Source organism: Bombina bombina, chromosome 12 (genome assembly GCF_027579735.1).
Source record: "Bombina bombina isolate aBomBom1 chromosome 12, aBomBom1.pri, whole genome shotgun sequence".
Classification (NCBI taxonomy): domain Eukaryota; kingdom Metazoa; phylum Chordata; class Amphibia; order Anura; family Bombinatoridae; genus Bombina; species Bombina bombina.
In genome coordinates, this window is record NC_069510.1 from 15,587,860 (window position 1) to 15,606,506 (window position 18,647).

Below are 18,647 nucleotides of genomic sequence, written 5' to 3' on the forward strand. Positions count from 1 at the left end.
AATAAAAGCAGTGCAGCTGTAGTTACTAGCACCGGATGCCTGTGTAGGACTTTACTGCAGAACCAGGAAATAAAAGCAGTGCAGCTGTAGTTACTAGCACTGGATTCCTGTGTAAGACTTTACTGCAGAACCAGGAAATAAAAGCAGTGCAGCTGTAGTTACTAGCACCGGATGCCTGTGTAGGACTTTACTGCAGAACCAGGAAATAAAAGCAGTGCAGCTGTAGTTACTAGCACCGGATGCCTGTGTAGGACTTTACTGCAGAACCAGGAAATAAAAGCAGTGCAGCTGTAGTTACTAGCACTGGATGCCTGTGTAGGACGTTACTGCAGAACCAGGAAAGTAAAAGCAGTGCAGCTGTAGTTACTAGCACTGGATGCCTGTGTAGGACTTTACTGCAGAACCAGGAAATAAAAGCATTGCACATCTAACATATTTTTGTGATTTTTCTTTGTAGGAATAAACAAAGATCATAAACATATACTTGAAAGCAAGTCAAGCCCCAGATTATCATATTACTTTTTTTTCTTCTATAAGTATGAATACGATAAATCTGTTCATATAACGTGACCCAGATGGGTTATGGAACCCTCATAATTATGGGATTAAGACCTACTTATGATGAAAAATGTACATCCTGATTTAGATTTCCCAGTAAGTCCAATAGATTAGTTTTAAAAACATGTCTGGCATCTTGTACATCACCAGCTCTTATAGCTAAAATCTTTTTTTAGATTTTCCTTTTTATTCAACCAACTTAAGTGGAAATTTACAGAAGTCTCTTATGTCAAAATGATACCCATAACATATTTCACAATCTACAAATAATCCAATTACCTTCAATAGCTAAATGCTTACTAAACCTTCTGTGGGTATCTAATGCATGTTGCTAGGAAACAGTTTCCAGGGAAACTTCCTATTTTGAGGAGTACCAATGTCGGTATAAATAGATTTGGAAGAGGTATGAGTTTGTGTCGTCCTGGTGGTTAAACCACACGGCTTGGAATGAGATCATGAAATAAATAACCATATCATTGTGATTGGTCATACTTCACTCCTGATCTGAGTTTCCTTCTAGCGATCAAGTTTCTGTTCAGACACTCATTACTTGGTTTGGAGAAATTGGAACATATCAATCATGCGGGTTAACTTGCAACATCTGTTTTTCCTCTCTTGCAGTGCAGTGGTAGCTGTGGGCAAGGCAAGATAATCAGACATGTTTACTGCAAGACGAGTGATGGACGGGTAGTGCCAGAGTCTCAATGCATCCTTGAGACAAAACCCCTTGCTATCCATCCTTGTGGTGAGAAGAATTGTCCAGCGAGCTGGCTGAGCCAGGACTGGGAAAGGGTAAGACCATAGCTTGAAATATGTCATCTCTTATAGTTGTAGTATGTAAGTATCTTGCAGCGCCCCCAGTTGAGTCGGACAGATCATAAACTGACTATTGTTCTTAAATTACCTAAGTTACCTTTCTTATTAATTTTGCTGATCTTAAAGACACACAAAAGGCACATTTTAAACTCTATTATTTAAAAATAAAAAATAAAACTTTCCTACTAACTTCTTTTGACAAACTGACATCTTTCTCTTGGTCTCCTTTGTTTAAGTTTAGCTCCTTCTCATGAGAGCATACTGAGGTAAGCTCTGGACTGTACAAATTTATTCGGTACTATATGTATAATATTGTTACCAACGTTGTTGCAAAGTTTTCCACCATACAGTGCTCGACACGTGCACACTTCTGAGCCTACCTCAGTATGCTATCATGTAAAGTGTATTGTTTGGTACATTTCATAACTTCATCACCTGTGTGCAAGGAGAGATATTTAAACCCCTGTGTGAGTCAACTCAATTATAGCGGTAGAGTAACTACTTGCTTATAGTTGTGCTTCATACATGAGTGTGTGTGAGACCCTCAAGTCTAGCACTAGAGTAACTACTTCCTTATAGTTGTGCTTCATACATGAGTGTGTGTGAGACCCTCAAGTCTAGCACTAGAGTAACTACTTACTTATAGTTGTGCTTCATAAATGAGTGTGTGTGTGACCCTCAAGTCTAGCGCTAGAGTAACTACTTGCTTATAGTTGTGCTGTGTACATGAGTGTGTGTGAGACCCTCAAGTCTAGCGCTAGAGTAACTACTTGCTTATAGTTGTGCTGTGTACATGAGTGTGTGTGAGACCCTCAAGTCTAGCACTAGAGTAACTACTTGCTTATGGTTGTGCTTCATACATGAGTGTCTGTGAGACCCTCAAGTCTAGCACTAGAGTAGCTACTTGCTTATGGTTGTGCTTCATACATGAGTGTGTGTTTAACCCTCAAGTCTAGCGCTACAGGTAACTACTTATAGTTCTGCTTCATACATTAGTGTGTGTGAGGCCCTCAAGTCTAGCACTAGAGTAACTACTTGCTTATAGTTGTGCTGTGTACATGAGTGTGTGTGAGACCCTCAAGTCTAGCACTAGAGTAACTACTTACTTATAGTTGTGCTTCATAAATGAGTGTGTGTGTGACCCTCAAGTCTAGCGCTAGAGTAACTACTTGCTTATAGTTGTGCTTCATACATGAGTGTGTGTGAGACCCTCAAGTCTAGCGCTAGAGTAACTACTTACTTATGGTTGTGCTTCATACATGAGTGTGTGTGAGACCCTTAAGTCTAGCACTAGAGTAACTACTTGCTTATAGTTGTGCTTCATATATGAGTGTGTGGTGAGACCCTCAAGTCTAGCACTAGAGTAACTACTTGCTTATAGTTGTGCTTCATATATGAGTGTGTGGTGAGACCCTCAAGTCTAGCACTAGAGTAACTACTTGCTTATAGTTGTGCTTCATATATGAGTGTGTGGTGAGACCCTCAAGTCTAGCACTATAGTAACTACTTGCTTATAGTTGTGCTTCATACATGAGTGTGTGTGAGACACTCAAGTCTAGCGCTAGAGTAACTACTTACTTATGGTTGTGCTTCATACATGAGTGTGTGCGAGACCCTTAAGTCTAGCGCTAGAGTAACTACTTGCTTATGGTTGTGCTTCATACATGAGTGTGTGTGAGACCATAAGTCTAGCACTAGAGTAACTACTTGCTTATGGTTGTGCTTCATACATGAGTGTGTGTGAGACCCTCAAGTCTAGCACTAGAGTAACTACTTGCTTATACAGGGAGTGCAGAATTATTAGGCAAATTAGTATTTTGACCACATCATCCTCTTTATGCATGTTGTCTTACTCCAAGCTGTATAGGCTCGAAAGCCTACTACCAATTAAGCATATTAGGTGATGTGCATCTCTGTAATGAGAAGGGGTGTGGTCTAATGACATCAACACCCTATATCAGGTGTGCATAATTATTAGGCAACTTCCTTTCCTTTGGCAAAATGGGTCAAAAGAAGGACTTGACAGGCTCAGAAAAGTCAAAAATAGTGAGATATCTTGCAGAGGGATGCAGCACTCTTAAAATTGCAAAGCTTCTGAAGCGTGATCATCGAACAATCAAGCGTTTCATTCAAAATAGTCAACAGGGTCGCAAGAAGCGTGTAGAAAAACCAAGGCGCAAAATAACTGCCCATGAACTGAGAAAAGTCAAGCGTGCAGCTGCCAAGATGCCACTTGCCACCAGTTTGGCCATATTTCAGAGCTGCAACATCACTGGAGTGCCCAAAAGCACAAGGTGTGCAATACTCAGAGACATGGCCAAGGTAAGAAAGGCTGAAAGACGACCACCACTGAACAAGACACACAAGCTGAAACGTCAAGACTGGGCCAAGAAATATCTCAAGACTGATTTTTCTAAGGTTTTATGGACTGATGAAATGAGAGTGAGTCTTGATGGGCCAGATGGATGGGCCCGTGGCTGGATTGGTAAAGGGCAGAGAGCTCCAGTCCGACTCAGACGCCAGCAAGGTGGAGGTGGAGTACTGGTTTGGGCTGGTATCATCAAAGATGAGCTTGTGGGGCCTTTTCGGGTTGAGGATGGAGTCAAGCTCAACTCCCAGTCCTACTGCCAGTTTCTGGAAGACACCTTCTTCAAGCAGTGGTACAGGAAGAAGTCTGCATCCTTCAAGAAAAACATGATTTTCATGCAGGACAATGCTCCATCACACGCGTCCAAGTAATCCACAGCGTGGCTGGCAAGAAAGGGTATAAAAGAAGAAAATCTAATGACATGGCCTCCTTGTTCACCTGATCTGAACCCCATTGAGAACCTGTGGTCCATCATCAAATGTGAGATTTACAAGGAGGGAAAACAGTACACCTCTCTGAACAGTGTCTGGGAGGCTGTGGTTGCTGCTGCACGCAATGTTGATGGTGAACAGATCAAAACACTGACAGAATCCATGGATGGCAGGCTTTTGAGTGTCCTTGCAAAGAAAGGTGGCTATATTGGTCACTGATTTGTTTTTGTTTTGTTTTTGAATGTCAGAAATGTATATTTGTGAATGTTGAGATGTTATATTGGTTTCACAGGTAAAAATAAATAATTGAAATGGGTATATATTTGTTTTTTGTTAAGTTGCCTAATAATTATGCACAGTAATAGTCACCTGCACACACAGATATCCCCCTAAAATAGCTATAACTAAAAACAAACTAAAAACTACTTCCAAAACTATTCAGCTTTGATATTAATGAGTTTTTTGGGTTCATTGAGAACATGGTTGTTGTTCAATAATAAAATTAATCCTCAAAAATACAACTTGCCTAATAATTCTGCACTCCCTGTAGTTGTGCTTCATATATGAGTGTGTGGTGAGACCCTCAAGTCTAGCACTATAGTAACTACTTGCTTATAGTTGTGCTTCATACATGAGTGTGTGTGAGACACTCAAGTCTAGCGCTAGAGTAACTACTTACTTATGGTTGTGCTTCATACATGAGTGTGTGCGAGACCCTTAAGTCTAGCGCTAGAGTAACTACTTGCTTATGGTTGTGCTTCATACATGAGTGTGTGTGAGACCATAAGTCTAGCACTAGAGTAACTACTTGCTTATGGTTGTGCTTCATACATGAGTGTGTGTGAGACCCTCAAGTCTAGCACTAGAGTAACTACTTGCTTATACAGGGATTGCAGAATTATTAGGCAAATGAGTATTTTGACCACATCATCCTCTTTATGCATGTTGTCTTACTCCAAGCTGTATAGGCTCGAAAGCCTACTACCAATTAAGCATATTAGGTTATGTGCCTCTCTGTAATGAGAAGGTGTGTGGTCTAATGACATCAACACCCTATATCAGGTGTGCATAATTATTAGGCAACTTCCTTTCCTTTGGCAAAATGGGTCAAAAGAAGGACTTGACAGGCTCAGAAAAGTCAAAAATAGTGAGATATCTTGCAGAGGGATGCAGCACTCTTAAAATTGCAAAGCTTCTGAAGCGTGATCATCGAACAATCAAGCGTTTCATTCAAAATAGTCAACAGGGTCGCAAGAAGCGTGTAGAAAAACCAAGGCGCAAAATAACTGCCCATGAACTGAGAAAAGTCAAGCGTGCAGCTGCCAAGATGCCACTTGCCACCAGTTTGGCCATATTTCAGAGCTGCAACATCACTGGAGTGCCCAAAAGCACAAGGTGTGCAATACTCAGAGACATGGCCAAGGTAAGAAAGGCTGAAAGACGACCACCACTGAACAAGACACACAAGCTGAAACGTCAAGACTGGGCCAAGAAATATCTCAAGACTGATTTTTCTAAGGTTTTATGGACTGATGAAATGAGAGTGAGTCTTGATGGGCCAGATGGATGGGCCCGTGGCTGGATTGGTAAAGGGCAGAGAGCTCCAGTCCGACTCAGACGCCAGCAAGGTGGAGGTGGAGTACTGGTTTGGGCTGGTATCATCAAAGATGAGCTTGTGGGGCCTTTTCGGGTTGAGGATGGAGTCAAGCTCAACTCCCAGTCCTACTGCCAGTTTCTGGAAGACACCTTCTTTCAGCAGTGGTACAGGAAGAAGTCTGCATCCTTCAAGAAAAACATGATTTTCATGCAGGACAATGCTCCATCACACGCGTCCAAGTAATCCACAGCGTGGCTGGCAAGAAAGGGTATAAAAGAAGAAAATCTAATGACATGGCCTCCTTGTTCACCTGATCTGAACCCCATTGAGAACCTGTGGTCCATCATCAAATGTGAGATTTACAAGGAGGGAAAACAGTACACCTCTCTGAACAGTGTCTGGGAGGCTGTGGTTGCTGCTGCACGCAATGTTGATGGTGAACAGATCAAAACACTGACAGAATCCATGGATGGCAGGCTTTTGAGTGTCCTTGCAAAGAAAGGTGGCTATATTGGTCACTGATTTGTTTTTGTTTTGTTTTTGAATGTCAGAAATGTATATTTGTGAATGTTGAGATGTTATATTGGTTTCACTGGTAAAAATAAATAATTGAAATGGGTATATATTTGTTTTTTGTTAAGTTGCCTAATAATTATGCACAGTAATAGTCACCTGCACACACAGATATCCCCCTAAAATAGCTAAAACTAAAAACAAACTAAAAACTACTTCCAAAAATATTCAGCTTTGATATTAATGAGTTTTTTGGGTTCATTGAGAACATGGTTGTTGTTCAATAATAAAATTAATCCTCAAAAATACAACTTGCCTAATAATTCTGCACTCCCTGTAGTTGTGCTTCATATATGAGTGTGTGGTGAGACCCTCAAGTCTAGCACTATAGTAACTACTTGCTTATAGTTGTGCTTCATACATGAGTGTGTGTGAGACACTCAAGTCTAGCGCTAGAGTAACTACTTACTTATGGTTGTGCTTCATACATGAGTGTGTGCGAGACCCTTAAGTCTAGCGCTAGAGTAACTACTTGCTTATGGTTGTGCTTCATACATGAGTGTGTGTGAGACCATAAGTCTAGCACTAGAGTAACTACTTACTTATGGTTGTGCTTCATACATGAGTGTGTGTGAGACCCTCAAGTCTAGCACTAGATTAACTACTTGCTTATGGTTGTGCTGTGTACATGAGTGTGTGTGAGGCCCTCAAGTCTAGCACTAGAGTAACTACTTGCTTATGGTTGTGCTTCATACATGAGTGTGTGTTAGACCCTCAAGTCTAGCACTAGATTAACTACTTGCTTATGGTTGTGCTGTGTACATGAGTGTGTGTGAGGCCCTCAAGTCTAGCACTAGAGTAACTACTTGCTTATGGTTGTGCTGTGTACATAAGTGTGTGTGAGACCCTCAAGTCTAGCACTAGAGTAACTACTTGCTTATAGTTGTGCTGTGTACAGGAGTGTGTGTGAGACCCTCAAGTCTAGCACTAGAGTAACTACTTGCTTATAGTTGTGCTTCATATATGAGTGTGTGGTGAGACCCTCAAGTCTAGCACTAGAGTAACTACTTGCTTATAGTTGTGCTTCATACATGAGTGTGTGTGAGACACTCGTCTAGCACTAAAGTAACTACTTGCTTATAGTTGTTCTTTATACATGAGTGTGTGTGAGACCCTTATATCTATCACTAGAGTAACTACTTACTTATGGTTGTGCTTCATACATGAGTGTGTGTGAGACCCTTAAGTCTAGCTCTAGAGTAACTACTTGCTTATAGTTGTGCTGTGTACATGAGTGTGTGTGAGACCCTCAAGTCTAGCACTAGAGTAACTACTTGCTTATAGTTGTGCTTCATATATGAGTGTGTGGTGAGACCCTCAAGTCTAGCACTAGAGTAACTACTTGCTTATAGTTGAGCTTCATACATGAGTGTGTGTGAGACACTCAAGTCTAGCGCTAGAGTAACTACTTACTTATGGTTGTGCTTCATACATGAGTGTGTGCGAGTCCCTTAAGTCTAGCGCTAGAGTAACTACTTGCTTATGGTTGTGCTTCATACATGAGTGTGTGTGAGACCATAAGTCTAGCACTAGAGTAACTACTTGCTTATGGTTGTGCTTCATACATGAGTGTGTGTGAGACCCTCAAGTCTAGCTTTAGAGTAACTACTTGCTTATAGTTGTGCTTCATACATGAGTGTGTGTTAGACCCTCAAGTCTAGCACTAGAGTAACTACTTGCTTATGGTTGTGCTTCATACATGAGTGTGTGTTGGATCCTCAAGTCTAGCACTAGAGTAACTACTTGCTTATGGTTGTGCTGTGTACATGAGTGTGTGTGAGACCCTCAAGTCTAGTACTAGAGTAACTACTTGCTTATGGTTGTGCTTCATACATGAGTGTGTGTTAGACCCTCAAGTCTAGCACTAGATTAACTACTTGCTTATGGTTGTGCTGTGTACATGAGTGTGTGTGAGGCCCTCAAGTCTAGCACTAGAGTAACTACTTGCTTGTGGTTGTGCTGTGTACATGAGTGTGTGTGAGACCCTCAAGTATAGCACTAGAGTAACTACTTGCTTATAGTTGTGCTGTGTACAGGAGTGTGTGTGAGACCCTCAAGTATAGCACTCGAGTAACTACATGCTTATAGTTGTGCTGTGTACAGGAGTGTGTGTGAGACCCTCAAGTCTAGCACTAGAGTAACTACTTGCTTATAGTTGTGCTTCACATATGAGTGTGTGGTGAGACCCTCAAGTCTAGCACTAGAGTAACTACTTGCTTATAGTTGTGCTTCATACATGAGTGTGTGTGAGACACTCGTCTAGCACTAAAGTAACTACTTGCTTATAGTTGTGCTTTATACATGAGTGTGTGTGAGACCCTTATATCTATCACTAGAGTAACTACTTGCTTATAGTTGTGCTTCATACATGAGTGTGTGTGAGACCCTCAAGTCTAGCACTAGAGTAACTACTTGCTTATAGTTGTTCTTAATACATGAGTGTGTGTTTAACCCTCAAGTCTAGCGCTACAGTAACTACTTGCTTATAGTTCTGCTTCATACACGAGTGTGTGTGAGTCCCTCAAGTCTAGCACTAGAGTAACTACTTGCTTATGGTTATGCTTCATACATGAGTGTGTGTGAGGCCCTCAAGTCTAGCACTAGAGTAACTACTTGCTTATAGTTGTGCTTCATACATGCGTGTGTGCTACTCTCAAGTCTAGCGCTAGAGTAACTACTTGCTTATAGTTGTGCTTCATACATGAGTGTGTGTGAGACACTCGTCTAGCACTAAAGTAACTACTTGCTTATAGTTGTGCTTTATACATGAGTGTGTGTGAGACCCTTATATCTATCACTAGAGTAACTACTTGCTTATAGTTGTGCTTCATACATGAGTGTGTGTGAGACCCTCAAGTCTAGCACTAGAGTAACTACTTGCTTATAGTTGTTCTTAATACATGAGTGTGTGTTTAACCCTCAAGTCTAGCGCTACAGTAACTACTTGCTTATAGTTCTGCTTCATACACGAGTGTGTGTGAGTCCCTCAAGTCTAGCACTAGAGTAACTACTTGCTTATGGTTATGCTTCATACATGAGTGTGTGTGAGGCCCTCAAGTCTAGCACTAGAGTAACTACTTGCTTATAGTTGTGCTTCATACATGCGTGTGTGCTACTCTCAAGTCTAGCGCTAGAGTAACTACTTGCTTATAGTTGTGCTTCATAAATGAGTGTGTGTGAGACCCTCAAGTCTAGCACTAGAGTAACTACTTGCTTAAAGTTGTGCTGTGTACATGAGTGTGTGTTAGGCCCTGAAGTCTAACACTAGAGTAACTACTTGCTTATAGTTATGCTTCATACATGAGTGTGTGCGAGACCCTTAAGTCTAGCGCTAGAGTAACTACTTGCTTATAGTTTTGCTGTGTACATGAGTGTGTGTGAGACCCTCAAGTCTAGCGCTAGAGTAACTACTTGCTTATAGTTGTGCTGTGTACATGAGTGTGTGTGAGACCCTCAAGTCTAGCACTAGAGTAACTACTTGCTTATGGTTGTGCTTCATACATGAGTGTGTGTGAGACCCTCAAGTCTAGCAATAGAGTAACTACTTGCTTATGGTTATGCTTCATACATGAGTGTGTGTGAGACCCTCAAGTCTAGCAATAGAGTAACTACTTGCTTATAGTTGTGCTTCATACATGAGTGTGTGTGAGACCCTCAAGTCTAGCAATAGAGTAACTACTTCCTTATAGTTGTGCTTCATACATGAGTGTGTGAGACCCTCAAGTCTAGCACTAGAGTAACTACTTGCTTATAGTTGTGCTTCATACTTGAGTGTGTGTTAGACCCTCAAGTCTAGCACTAGAGTAACTACTTGCTTATGGTTGTGCTTCATACATGAGTGTGTGTTAGACCCTCAAGTCTAGCACTAGAGTAACTACTTGCTTATAGTTGTGCTTCATACTTGAGTGTGTGTTAGACCCTCAAGTCTAGCACTAGAGTAACTACTTGCTTATAGTTGTGCTTCATACTTGAGTGTGTGTTAGACCCTCAAGTCTAGCACTAGAGTAACTACTTGCTTATAGTTGTGCTTCATACTTGAGTGTGTGTTAGACCCTCAAGTCTAGCACTAGAGTAACTACTTGCTTATGGTTGTGCTTCATACATGAGTGTGTGTTGGATCCTCAAGTCTAGCACTCGAATAACTACTTGCTTATGGTTGTGTTGTGTACATGAGTGTGTGTGAGACCCTCAAGTCTAGTACTAGAGTAACTACTTGCTTATGGTTGTGCTTCATACATGAGTGTGTGTTAGACCCTCAAGTCTAGCACTAGATTAACTACTTGCTTATGGTTGTGCTGTGTACATGAGTGTGTGTGAGGCCCTCAAGTCTAGCACTATAGTAACTACTTGCTTATGGTTGTGATGTGTACATGAGTGTGTGTGAGACCCTCAAGTCTAGCGCTAGAGTAACTACTTACTTATGGTTGTTTTTCATACATGAGTGTGTGTGAGACCCTCAAGTCTAGCACTAGAGTAACTACTTGCTTATGGTTGTGCTGTGTACATGAGTGTGTGTGAGACCCTGAAGTCTAACGCTAGAGTAACTACTTGCTTATACTTGTGCTTCATACATGAGTGTGTGTGAGACCCTCAAGTCTAGCGCTAGAGTAACTACTTACGTATGGTTGTTTTTCATACATGAGTGTGTGTGTGATAGTTGTGCTGTGTACATGAGTGTATGTGAGACCCTCAAGTCTAGTGCTAGAGTAACTACTTGCTTATAGTTGTGCTGTGTACATGAGTGTGTGTGAGACCCCCATGTCTACCACTAGAGTAACTACTTGCTTATGGTTGTGCTTCATACATGAGTGTGTGTATGATCCTTAAGTCTAGCACTATAGTAACTACTTGCTTATAGTTGTGCTGTGTACATGAGTGTGTGTGAGACCACAAGTCTAGCACTAGAGTAACTACTTGCTTATGGTTGTGCTTCATACATGAGTGTGTGTGAGACCCTCAATTCTAGCACTAGGGTAACTACTTGCTTATGGTTGTGCTTCATACATGAGTGTGTGTGAGACCCTCAATTCTAGCACTAGGGTAACTACTTGCTTATGGTTGTGCTTCATACATGAGTGTGTGTGAGACCCTCAAGTCTAGCACTAGAGTAACTACTTGCTTATGGTTGTGCTGTGTACATAAGTGTGTGTGATACCCTCAAGTCTAGCACTAGAGTGACTACTTGCTTACAGTTGTGCTTCATACATGAGTGTGTGTTTAACCCTCAAGTCTAACGCTAGAGTAACTACTTGCTTATAGTTATGCTCTGTACATGAATGTGTGTGAGACACTCAAGTCTAGCACTAGAGTAACTACTTGCTTACAGTTATGCTCTGTACATGTGTGTGTGAGACCCTCAAGTCTAGCACTAGAGTAACTACTTGCTTATAGTTGTGCTTCATACATGAGTGTGTGTTTAACCCTCAAGTCTAACGCTAGAGTAACTACTTGCTTATAGTTGTGCTCCACATATGAGCCGACTGGTGACCTGATCTAGTCTTTAATTTCTCATTGTGCTCTTTTACAGTGTAACACAACTTGTGGTCGGGGATCAAAGCAGAGGGTCATCCTGTGCATGGAAGTAGCAAACGGAAAAGTCAAAACTCGGAGCCCCTCTGACTGTGACATTGCCAAGAAACCTGCTGAGGAGAGCACATGTTTTGAAAGGCCGTGCTTTAAGTGGTACACCACCCCCTGGTCTGAGGTAGGTGTCTGTTCATGTGTCTTTCCCATTGACCTTCGGTTAGAATGAGTTTAACATCCTCAGACTACACTAGGGACTATCCAGACAAGCTACTTGATGGCTGCCAAAAGATGAATGGATTTGAGCTACAGCTGCCAGACGCAGCTTTACGGCATATCCCCAGCCTTCCCAGAGCTTCCAGCTGCCAAGATCTAACTAGTGCTGTACTTGTTTTGGATTAGATTAATTAACCCCTTGTACTTTAGACAAACATAGTTATGATATGCGGATTTCATCTTTAAAGGTTAACGTACACTTTTTAAAATCTATGTTTCAGAAATATAAGTTGCTGTGAGTTCAATAATAAAAGCGCATAACGATCTGTCTATACCTCATGGTAGCAGCTCAGCTGTTTGTAAACTAAATTATTGTTGAGGTATAAAGCCATTCTCTGTTAGGTAGTTTCTCCTCTTGCTTCATTTGACCAGCACATGAGTAGGTGATGTATCAGTTATGGGGTTGATGCACTTACATTATCTGACGCTTCTTTCTTTGCAGCTTTTCAGGAATCTTTTTAAATGTTTACTATACTGTATAAAGCAATGGGAAGGTCATGTGACCACAGTTCCTCTGTCTTTACAGTGTAGCAAGACCTGTGGCGTGGGAGTTAGGATGCGTGATGTGAAGTGTTACCAGGGAATGGATATTGTGCGTGGGTGCGACCCATTGATCAAACCAGTGGGGAAGCAAACCTGTGACTTACAGCCCTGTCCCACTGATCCCCCAGGTGAGTGTCCTAAATACTGAAAACATAGCAAACAAGCAAACTGTTAATGTTAAACTCATCTGCCAAAGGGCCCAATTCTCTAAACCTCGCCAGCATGGAGAGAAACATCTCACTAAACCCTGAAAGACTGTGTCTGTATGTGTGGTTTGTCTGTTATACTATGGTGTGTATATGGGTGGTGTGTATGTGTATTACTCAGTGTGTCTGTATGTGTGGTTTGTCTGTTATACTGTGTTGTGTATATGGGTGGTGTCTATGTGTATTACTCAATGTGTCTGTATGTGTGGTTTGTCTGTTATACTGTGGTGTGTATATGGGTGGTGTGTATGTGTATTACTCAGTGTGTCTGTATGTGTGGTTTGTCTGTTATACTGTGGTGTGTCTATGGGTGGTGTGTATGTGTATTACTCAGTGTGTCTGTATGTGTGGTTTGTCTGTTATACTGTGTTGTGTATATGGGTGGTGTGTATGTGTATTACTCAGTGTGTCTGTATGTGTGGTTCGTCTGTTATACTGTGTTGTGTATATGGGTGGTGTGTATGTGTATTACTGCAGTGTGTCTGTATGTGTGGTTTGTCTGTTATACTGTGTTGTGTATATGGGTGGTTTGTCTGTTATACTGTGGTGTGTATATGGGTGGTGTGTATGTGTATTACTCAGTGTGTCTGTATGTGTGGTTTGTCTGTTATACTGTGTTGTGTATATGGGTGGTGTGTATGTGTATTACTCAGTATGTCTGTATGTGTGGTTTGTCTGTTATACTGTGTTGTGTATATGGGTGGTTTGTCTGTTATACTGTGGTGTGTATATGGGTGGTGTGTATGTGTATTACTGCAGTGTGTCTGTATGTGTGGTTTGTCTGTTATACTGTGGTGTGTATGTGTATTACTCAGTGTGTCTGTATGTGTGGTTTGTCTGTTATACTGTGGTGTGTATATGGGTGGTGTGTATGTGTATTACTCTGTGTGTCTGTATGTGTGGTTTGTCTGTTATACTGTGTTGTGTATATGGGTGGTGTGTATGTGTATTACTGCAGTGTGTCTGTATGTGTGGTTTGTCTGTTATACTGTGGTGTGTCTATGGGTGGTGTGTATGTGTATTACTCAGTGTGTCTGTATGTGTGGTTTGTCTGTTATACTGTGGTGTGTCTATGGGTGGTATGTATGTGTATTACTCTGTGTGTCTGTATGTGTGGTTTGTCTGTTATACTGTGTTGTGTATATGGGTGGTGTGTATGTGTATTACTGCAGTGTGTCTGTATGTGTGGTTTGTCTGTTATACTGTGGTGTGTATATGGGTGGTGTATATGTGTATTACTCAGTGTGTCTGTATGTGTGGTTTGTCTGTTATACTGTGGTGTGTATATGGGTGGTGTGTATGTGTATTACTCAGTATGTCTGTATGTGTGGTTTGTCTGTTATACTGTAGTGTGTATATGGGTGGTGTGTATGTGTATTACTGCAGTGTGTCTGTATGTGTGGTTTGTCTGTTATACTGTGTTGTGTATATGGGTGGTGTGTATGTGTATTACTCAGTGTGTCTGTATGTGTGGTTTGTCTGTTATACTGTGGTGTGTATATGGGTGGTGTGTATGTGTATTACTCAGTATGTCTGTATGTGTGGTTTGTCTGTTATACTGTAGTGTGTATATGGGTGGTGTGTATGTGTATTACTGCAGTGTGTCTGTATGTGTGGTTTGTCTGTTATACTGTGTTGTGTATATGGGTGGTGTGTATGTGTATTACTGCAGTGTGTCTGTATGTGTGGTTTGTCTGTTATACAGTGGTGTGCATATGGGTGGTGTGTATGTGTATTACTCAGTGTGTCTGTATGTGTGGTTTGTCTGTTATACTGTGGTGTGTATATGGGTGGTGTGTATGTGTATTACTCAGTATGTCTGTATGTTTGGTTTGTCTGTTATACTGTAGTGTGTATATGGGTGGTGTGTATGTGTATTACTGCAGTGTGTCTGTATGTGTGGTTTGTCTGTTATACTGTGGTGTGTCTATGGGTGGTGTGTATGTGTATTACTCAGTGTGTCTGTATGTGTGGTTTGTCTGTTATACTGTGGTGTGTCTATGGGTGGTGTGTATGTATATTACTCAGTGTGTCTGTATGTGTGGTTTGTCTGTTATACTGTGGTGTGTATATGGGTGGTGTGTATGTGTATTACTCAGTGTGTCTGTATGTGTGGTTTGTCTGTTATACTGTGGTGTGTCTATGGGTGGTGTGCATGTGTATTACTCAGTGTGTCTGTATGTGTGGTTTGTCTGTTATACTGTGTTGTGTATATGGGTGGTGTGTATGTGTATTACTCAGTGTGTCTGTATGTGTGGTTTGTCTGTAATACTCTGGTGTGTCTATGGGTGGTGTGCATGTGTATTACTCAGTGTGTCTGTATGTGTGGTTTGTCTGTTATACTGTGGTGTGTATATGGGTGGTGTGTATGTGTATTACTCAGTATGTCTGTATGTGTGGTTTGTCTGTTATACTGTGGTGTGTATATGGGTGGTGTGTATGTGTATTACTCAGTGTGTCTGTATGTGTGGTTTGTCTGTTATACTGTGGTGTGTCTATGGGTGGTGTGTATGTGTATTACTCAGTGTGTCTGTATGTGTGGTTTGTCTGTAATACTCTGGTGTGTCTATGGGTGGTGTGCATGTGTATTACTGCAGTGTGTCTGTATGGGTGGTTTGTCTGTAATACTCTGGTGTGTCTATGGGTGGTGTGTATGTGTATTACTGCAGTGTGTCTGTATGGGTGGTTTGTCTGTAATACTCTGGTGTGTCTATGGGTGGTGTGTATGTGTTTTACTGCAGTGCGTATGTATGGGTATGTATGTGTATTGCTGCAGTGTGTCTGTATGTGTGGTTTGTTTGCAATATTCTGGTGTGTCTATGGGTGGTATGTGTATTGCTACAGAGTGTCTATGGGTGGTGTGTATGTGTATTATTGCAGTGTGTTTGTATGGGTGGTTTGTCTGTAATACTCTAGTGTTTCTATGGGTGGTGTGTATGTGTATTACTGCAGTGTATCTGTATGGGTATGTATGTGTATTACTGCAGTGTGTCTGTATGGGTACCTTGTCTGTAATACTCTGGTGTGTCTATGGATGGTGTGTATTTGTATTACTGCAGTGTGTCTGTATGGGTTGTGTGTATGTGTATTATTCGGTGTGTCTGTATGGGCGGTTTGTCTGTAATTATCTGGTGTGTCTATGGGTGGTATGTGTATTGCTGCAGATTGTCTATGGGTGGTGTGTATGTGTATTACTGCAGTGTTTCTGTATGGGTAGTTTGTAATACTCTGGTGTGTCTATGGATGGTGTGTATGTGTATTACTAAAATGTGTCTGTATGGTTGTGTATGTGTATTATTGCAGTGTGTCTATGGGTGGTGTATGTGTATTACTGCAATGTGTCTATGGGTGGTGTATGTGAATTGCTACAGTGTGTCAATGGGTGTGTATGTGTATTACTGCAGTGTGTCTATGGGTGTGTATGTGTATTACTGCAGTGTGTATGTATGGGTGGTGTATGTGTATTACTGCAGTATGTGTATTACTGCAGTGTGTCTGGGTGGTGTAAGTGTATTACTGCAGTGTGTTTATTGGTGTGTATGTGTATTACTGCAGTGTGTTTATGGGTGTGTATGTGTATTACTGCAGTGTGTCGGTAAGGGTGGTGTATGTGTATTACTGCAGTGTGTCTGTATGGGTGGTGTATGTGTATTACTGCAGTGTGTCTGTATGGCTGGTGTATGTGTATTACTGCAGTGTGTCTATGGATGTATATGTGTATTACTGCAGTGTGTCTGTAAGGATGGTGCATGTGTATTACTGCAGTGTGACTGTATGAGTGGTGTATGAGAATTACTGCAGTGTGTCTATGGGTGGTGTATGTGAATTACTGCAGTGTGTCTGTATGGGTTGTGTATGTGTATTACTGCAGTGTGTCTGTATGGATGGTGTATGTGTATTGCTGTAGTGTGTCTATGGGTGGTGTATGTGTATTACTGCAGCGTGTCTATGGGTGTGTATGTGTATTACCGCAGTGTGTCTGTATGGGTGGTGTATGTGTATTACTGAAGTATGTTTGTATGGGTGGTGTATGTGTATTACTGCAGTATGTCTGTATGGGTGGTGTATGTGAATTACTACAGTATGTCTGTATGGGTGGTGTATGCGTGTTACTGCAGTGTGTCTAAGGGTGGTGTATGTGTATTACTGCAGTGTGTCTATGGGTGGTGTATATGTATCACTGCAGTGTATCTATGGGTGGTGTATGTGAATCACTGCAGTATGTCTGTATGGGTGGTGTATGTGAATTACTACAGTATGTCTGTATGGGTGGTGTATGCGTGTTACTGCAGTGTGTCTAAGGGTGGTGTATGTGTATTACTGCAGTGTGTCTATGGGTGGTGTATGTGTATCACTGCAGTGTATCTATGGGTGGTGTATGTGAATCACTGCAGTATGTCTGTATGGGTGGTGTATGTGTGTTAGTGCAGTGTGTCTATGGGTGGTGTATGTGTGTTACTGCAGTGTGTATGTATGGGTGGTGTATGTATATTACTGCAGTGTGTCTATGGGTGGTGTATGTGTATTACTGCACTGCAGTGTGTCTATGGGTGGTGTATGTGTATTACTGCAGTGTCTGTATGGGTGGTATATGTGTATTACTGCAGTATGTCTGTATAGGTGTGTATGTATATTACTGCAGTATGTCTGTATGGGTGGTATATGTGTATTACTGCAGTATGTCTGTATGGGTGTGTATGTATATTACTGCAGTATGTCTGTATGGGTGGTGTATGTGTATTACTGCAGTGTGTCTATGGGTGGTGTATGTATATTACTGCAGTGTGTCTAAGGGTGGTGTATGTGTATTACTGCAGTATGTCTGTATGGGTGTTTGTGTATTACTGCACTATGTCTGTATGGGTGTGTATGTGTATTACTGCAGTGTGTCTGTATGGGTGGTGTATGTGTATTACTGCAGTGTGTCTGTATGGGTGGTATATGTGTATTACTGCAGTATGTCTGTATGGGAGGTGTATGTGTATTACTGCAATGTGTCTGTATGGGTGGTGTATGTGTATTACTGCAGTGTGTATGTATGGGTGGTGTATGTGTATTACTGCTGTGTGTCTGTATGGGTGGTGTATGTGTATTACTGCAGTATGTCTGTATGGGTGTGTATGTATATTACTGCAGTATGTCTGTATGGGTGGTGTATGTGTATTACTGCAGTGTCTATGGGTGGTGTGTGTATATTACTGCAGTATGGGTGTGTATGTGTATTAATGCAGTGTGTCTGTATGGGTGGTGTATGTGTATTACTGAAGTATGTCTGTATGGGTGGTGTATGTGTATTACTGCAGTATGTCTTTATGGGTGGTGTATGTGTATTACTGCATGGGTTGTTTGTCTGAATTTCTACAGCATGTGATTTTTTTGTTGGCAAATTCCTATTCTCTGTTTCTGTGACAGTCTCTACCTGTTTACACAGATGACAGCTGTCAGGATCAAGCCGGCACCAACTGTTCTTTGGCAATCAAAGTAAATCTTTGCAGCCACTGGTATTACAGCAAAGCATGCTGCAGATCATGCCGCTCCGCGCATATGTAGTGAGAGCGCTACAGGCGGTGCAAGGACAGTGACACATCAAAGACTATGTGAAGACAACAAGGGCTCAGAAATTCCCCTTTTATCACATTTCTCACCCAACAGGGGAGGTATTGTATGCAAGGCACGTAGAAAAGGGTCCGAGATCCCTAATACCTGAAACACATTGGTTGGGATTTGTTTGGCAAGGTAGAAACATGTTGTAATTT

The 18,647-nt window shown here is 41.5% G+C and overlaps 1 protein-coding gene across 1 annotated transcript in view; it reads left to right on the plus strand.

Annotated features, from left to right (window-relative positions):
- Positions 1-18,647, plus strand: part of ADAMTSL2 (ADAMTS like 2) — a 134,828-nt gene that overhangs the window by 100,182 nt on the left and 15,999 nt on the right. Inside the window, exons 15-17 of the mRNA XM_053695958.1 lie at positions 1,180-1,350; positions 11,871-12,047; positions 12,669-12,813. Coding sequence (XP_053551933.1) covers positions 1,180-1,350; positions 11,871-12,047; positions 12,669-12,813 — 493 coding nt within the window. The remainder of the gene's footprint in view (positions 1-1,179; positions 1,351-11,870; positions 12,048-12,668; positions 12,814-18,647) is intronic.